We start from the raw sequence: 5,935 nt of genomic DNA, 5'->3' as shown, positions 1-5,935 counted from the left end.
TTCGCTCGACAGCCTCCAGAAACGGTTTCTCAATTTTCTGCAAGTAAAATTCATTCCGATATAATATGCGATTTTATCACATGTGTTCTTGATTACCTACGTATGGTAAATAATTACTACTACTTAACTATTAGGTTACACTGTACAACGTATACGCTACCGACCAAAAGTTTGGAACCACTTGCGAATTTATGTCAATATTGGATCTACTGTTAATTTTATGTAGAGTTGAAATTGATGTTGTGGAAATCAATAGCAATTTACCTCATTTCGATTGATTTTAATGGTAAAAAATTCTTAAAGTTGCTGACTTTTCTCTGAAAATTTTCGTGTAACTTGCAGTACACAGTGATCCCAAACTTTTGGCCGATAGTGTATGTATTGTATAAGATGGAGCACCTAACTGGAACCGTAACGATTTTAGTGAAAGATGTTCCAGATAAAAGTTGAATGGTTTTGAGTGTGACATAATTTGGCGTGATTAGTTTTTTTTATAGGAGGATGCATGGAGGATATATGAAGGTCTACTTTTTGTGATTTATTCGAGGTTTACTCAAAATGATCTTGGGGACCAGAAAATTGGTCCTCCTCGACCTATCCATTTTGTAGGGTGATGCTTATTTAAATTTTGTTGTATTTGTACTGTGCAACGTGCTGGACCATTCAATTGCATCCAGAAATTTTGGCAAAATGACAATTGTAATTCATTTTGCGGAAAAGTTGAAAAGGAACGTGCAGCTAATAGTTCTGATAAGAAATAAGGTCCAAGTATTTTTGTTGTAACTTGTTAATAAAGCATTTATGAGCCTACGTTTATACAGTGGGTGATCAAATTATTAGAGCCACCTGTAAGAAATTGACGGTTCTACATTATAACGATTAATTTTCTGATGAAAACCTAGTTATACTGAATTCTTATTATTTTTTTTTATAAAACTTTGATGTTTACAGATTGCAAATGTACACTTGGCAACACTTTAGGCAATATTATCTGTCATATGGACGTTATTTTGTATCGGTACTGCAAATCGCCATTTGAGAACCACGTGTTAAAATTTTGTTTGTTTATAGATCTTGAGCATTTTAATTTTGTTGCAGTGTTGTTACTACTTATAATGCATAGTAAATTACTTACAATTTATCGAAAAAAGAATCAAGGCTGTAATTGCAGCAAAATGTAGCATTACCAAATACTGACTTTATTGTTACTTCTTAACTGTATTTTTTATAACTACATAAGCTAAGTTTAACTGTTTTGTGTATCTTTAGTGAACACTATCAGTTGGGTGTTTTTCGTGCGGCTCCTGCCTTTAGGCCTATCCACACGGCCCCCATGGGCGAGGGATTGGGGTACGCCCAATCGACGCATGCACGCTAAAGCGTGCACTTCCGGTACGATGTCGGGCTGCAGGTCCCGGCACCAAGTCACCGGTAGGACCGAGTACTTTCTATCCTCTACCAGCTTTGCAGGCTGGTTCCCGAGTTGTACATGCGCAACTCACACGCCGGGGCCCAGGATAAAGGGGCCCCTAGCCAGCATTCGGCTTGACCACTACCCCCGCGTTTACCATCCCATGACCGGGCCGAGGCCGCCACCTCGTGGGCCCCCGGTCCCCGCGGTACCAGTCTAAATCACTGGTGGGATCCTCGCAGCTACGCTACAATCTTCGGTACTGGTTGACCAGCTCGGGTGCGTGGATACGCCACTCTCCAAAGGACCCATACAGGAATCGACCCGAAGGTCTTTCAGCCTGCGGTATCCCCCCTGCGCCTGTATATTTAGTGAACAATCGTTAATTAAAAATTATCTAGTGTGAAAACCTTGATATTGTGATTTTATTTCTACACTAGTGGCTCTAATAATTTGATCACCCGCTGTATGTTATTTTTTAAAATTTTTACTCGTAGATTATAGCACCGTTTCGCGGGAAAACCCTGAGACACCCTGCATTTCTCTATTAGGATTCTGCTGTGAAAACTTTTCGCTGGAACGATTAGAAATATTAAAATAAGAATGCAAATCTGTTAAGCTGTGTCTTTCATAATTATATTGAGAACAGAATTTACTACATATATGCTTTATATTATGCTCCTCAACATGAATATGCAGGAAACCTGTATGCCGTGCATCTTTTCGGCTTTGTCTTTACGAAGCAACGGTATCTCTTGCTTTCAGTAACGGTGGAATGCGTTCTTACCTCTCTGGTGACCACGGAAATCGCGTCTGTAGCGATATTGTGAGAGCATGTCGCAACAAAACTGTGGATGTGACATTTCAGATGTGGGAAAATCATCAAAGAGAGAAATGCTATTGCAATGTGCTGTAATGCAACTGTCGAAAAATCGTTGAGGAGGAAAGATAGGAAGGTAGAAAAGTTCTCGATGAAATTTGCCGCTCATAATCGGAGAATGTGCTCTTTTCAAAGTTGCACTTTTTTACTTTACTGTGAATTTCCATATTTTCTTTATTCGTTCCACTATGTTGTAATAATGTTTTGTATAAAAGACTAAAATTAGACGTAAATATAAATATTTATGATTTAACATTTCTGTACAATTTAATAAAAATTTTTGTTATTCAAGTTTAAGTTTGAATTAAAATTGCACATAGTAGTAAAAATCAATATAATGGTAGATACAGTTTTTTTCGGAGTGTATGTTGTGTATACGTATGCATATTATTCATTGTATTGGTGTTATAATTTTTGAGGTACGTGCTTGAAACAGTTCGTCAGAAAAAAAAAAGAATAAATACTCTCAAGAGGAAGTAAATTGCAATTCTTCTTTTCTTTGGTTTAATTTAATTTCAGAAGTATAGAAAGTACTTCTTGTGAATGTATTCAACACGAATAATACATATTGAAAATGTGTCATTTAATTTTGTAGAAATAAAACCATCGTGTATTAAATTAATCTTGTTCATATTCGAATTGAGAAGTATCTTCTAAATGTGTGAAACAATAATTTTTTGGATGCTTCAATTTGCACCTGAAATAATTTCGTATTCCTAGCAATTTGTAACTTATTTTCGAATATAAGTGTAAATAGTTAACAAGGAATAAATTAAGTACTTCTCTTATAATTTTTTGTTTAGTGTTTCGTTTTGATACAAAGAAATTATATTAATTTTTATTTTAACTAAAATTAATTGTTGTTCATTTCACTGATTTGCACCAATTTTTCTTAGGTTTTTCTACAAATTTTATCTTTGTTTCGTAGATAATAGAAATTATATTTTTATTTTCAATAATACATAATAAATTGTCTTCTGTTTAAACAGTTGCTTCGTAAATTCATTAACAACAGGTTAAAAACAATTTGTTTTATTTATTTGAAATATTTAATAACACTTTGTGAACACTTGCAATCAATTTTATTATGAAATGAAGATATATTTTTACGTAAAATTAGTTAGGCGGGCACAAAGTTAAAGGAAAGTGATTACAGACTACTGTAATGACCGCTGTGAAAGCTCATTTTGAGCGAAATAGCAGGGTTCAGGGTAAACAGAAAATTAATGCCACAGTAGGTAAGTACGTATGCACTGCTGGAATTACGAAAGCTGCTGCGAAAATAAAGCGTTCTTGATGTGATTATATCGATATTTTCACAATTGTCATTTATGGAACATAATACAATGCTGCTACAGTATATGTATATCATATTAGAGCAGTTAATCACAGTAGAGAAACACATAATCCACTAATCTTAAATTAATTTTTTGTGCAATACTTTTAGTTTCATAACATCTTCAAAATGCGGTTAAAAATTCAGTTAATAGAGCTTTTCAATTATACTTTGTAATTCATTTGAAAGAAAAATATTTCGTTCATTGAATTAAGCTCTACACAAGCTTTTTGTATAAATTTTCTCTCGAAATTTGTTTGAAATTTATATTTTGGTGAAATATTAAATGATCTAGCAATATTTTTTTATAATAGTTATACATGTTATTCCATTTAAACGGTGTTATTTGTGTATCATACACCTGTGCATTTAAGTTCTTTATAAAATAATAATTACAACTCTCTTTAACTCGAACGGTATTTTTCTTATACACTTGAATCTCTTTTTACACAGTAAAAATTTGGGTCTCGTTATGAATCACAATAAACGATTTAAGAATCTTTGTCGTGTCTTCCGGGTTTACGTCCGTCTCTTAAAACTTATGATGTGCGAAAAGCTTGGTTCTTTAAGTCCCGTTCTCAAGAAGAATATTTTAGATATCGTTTTTATTTTAAATGTTTTCAAGGACTTTACGAGTGTAAGGGCTGTCTGGTCTAAATAATATTTGGCAGGATTTATTTAAACAGATGTTGAAACTTTATTTATTTATCCGTCCGTCGTTGGCGTCCCGTTCCATTTTGGTCTGTCTTTACCAACTACACGTTTCCTAATAATCTTTCTAATATATTCCGGTTAGTCTTATTTAACGCGTCCTTATACAGGGTGTCCCGTAACTCTGGGAAAATCCGGAAATGGGGGGTTGCTGGGGTGACCCTGAACAACTTTTTCCTTTACCAAAATGTTGTTTGAAGCTTCATTTTTGAATTATTAACGAAAAACACTGGCCAATCAGAGCGCGCGTAGAGCCCGCGCTCAGAGACGAAGAACAGAGGCTCACCCGCGCGCGATCGAACAAATGCGTACGCGTTAAAAACGACCTTCGCTATTTTCTTCACGATTCCGACTAATTGAATTTTTTCAAAAATTTATACAAATGTCAGAATGACGGCAAAAACCATTTCTCTAAGCCTTTTAAAAATAGCGGTGCAAAGTCAAATTTTTTTGACAGCGATCGAGAACCGAGAAGTCACACGTACGCATTTGTTCATGATCGCGCGCGGATGAGAGTCAGCGCTCTTACTCGTTAATCGTTACCCCTCCCTTATACTTTAACCCCTTAACCTATGATTTCGTCCCTGACTATGCATCTAAGCGTCCGCCATTTAATGTTTTAGTACTGTATCAGGTAACGAAAGCTAATCTGTTACAGATTAAGTACATTTAGGAATCCTTAATCTGACAAATTAAAACGAAAGTTAGAACCTCTAGAACCAGAATCTCTGTCACGAGTCTGACACGTTGTTGTAGGTCAAAGGGTTAATATTCTCTTTGGTGTTCTCAGCCACTCTCTCTTTTTTCTTTTCTTTTCTTTTTCAGCTTCTCGAGCCACTCTACAATCTTTCTGTCCTGTCTCCCACTCATTACGTCTTCCATCCTGATATCCCTTTCGGTTTCTCTGCAGTCCCTTTATTTATGCTTATATTATACAATATCATATAGTTTCATTTATAAGTTAATAGTGTATAATACGTTGTTTTTAAATGAAATAAGTTGTTTCTTAAAGAAAATCTGCGGTTTTGTTCACGCGTCAATTTGACGCGTGTCCTTAGAGATGGGTATACAAGAAATGTCCGTAAACCTAGTGTTAAAGAAACTTTCAATCGTTTATCTGATGAACTTACCCAAAAATACTGTGGATTGAAGCCAGGAATCTTTGTATGTGTGGCTCCGACTTGGTGAAGACAGGTCAAGAAGACGTCTATGTCGTCCAGACCTTTAATACCTTCGTCCAGGGCAGACATAACTTTTTCTGCATGTTTCGCCAATTCCATACTATTCGACTGTTGTTCTTTCGTTTTTAATTCTCGAAATTGTGTGAACATATTTAGTAATTCCGCATTTTCCTCGAACAATCTATAAATACACAAAAATAAATGTAAAAAATAAGATACACATTAACAGATAACAATTTGCAAAATCCCGGTATATAATTAATGTAATTTATGTAGAAATTTGTTTTTACAATTCACGTAGAAATATTTCCAAACATTTTCATAAATAATATTCTAATTCTTTTAAAAAAATATTAATATCCATAAAGAAGAAATATAAACTCTTAAGGAAAAAGAAAAAATATATTGGATAAATT

General features: G+C 34.5%; 1 protein-coding gene across 1 annotated transcript in view; it reads right to left on the bottom strand.

The window, feature by feature from the left end:
• Window positions 1-5,696, bottom strand: part of LOC108577549 (cytoglobin-1-like) — a 5,823-nt gene extending 127 nt beyond the window's left edge. Inside the window, 3 exon segments of the mRNA XM_017940730.1 lie at window position 1; window positions 4-37; window positions 5,469-5,696. The exon segment at window position 1 is cut by the window's left edge and continues 127 nt beyond it. Coding sequence (XP_017796219.1) covers window position 1; window positions 4-37; window positions 5,469-5,669 — 236 coding nt within the window. The 5' untranslated portion in view covers window positions 5,670-5,696.
• Between the last annotated feature and the right edge of the window lie 239 nt (window positions 5,697-5,935).

The sequence above is a fragment of the Habropoda laboriosa genome, unplaced genomic scaffold (assembly GCF_001263275.1).
Source record: "Habropoda laboriosa isolate 0110345459 unplaced genomic scaffold, ASM126327v1 scaffold853, whole genome shotgun sequence".
NCBI lineage: Eukaryota > Metazoa > Arthropoda > Insecta > Hymenoptera > Apidae > Habropoda > Habropoda laboriosa.
This window is presented reverse-complemented; position numbering and strand designations above follow the sequence as displayed.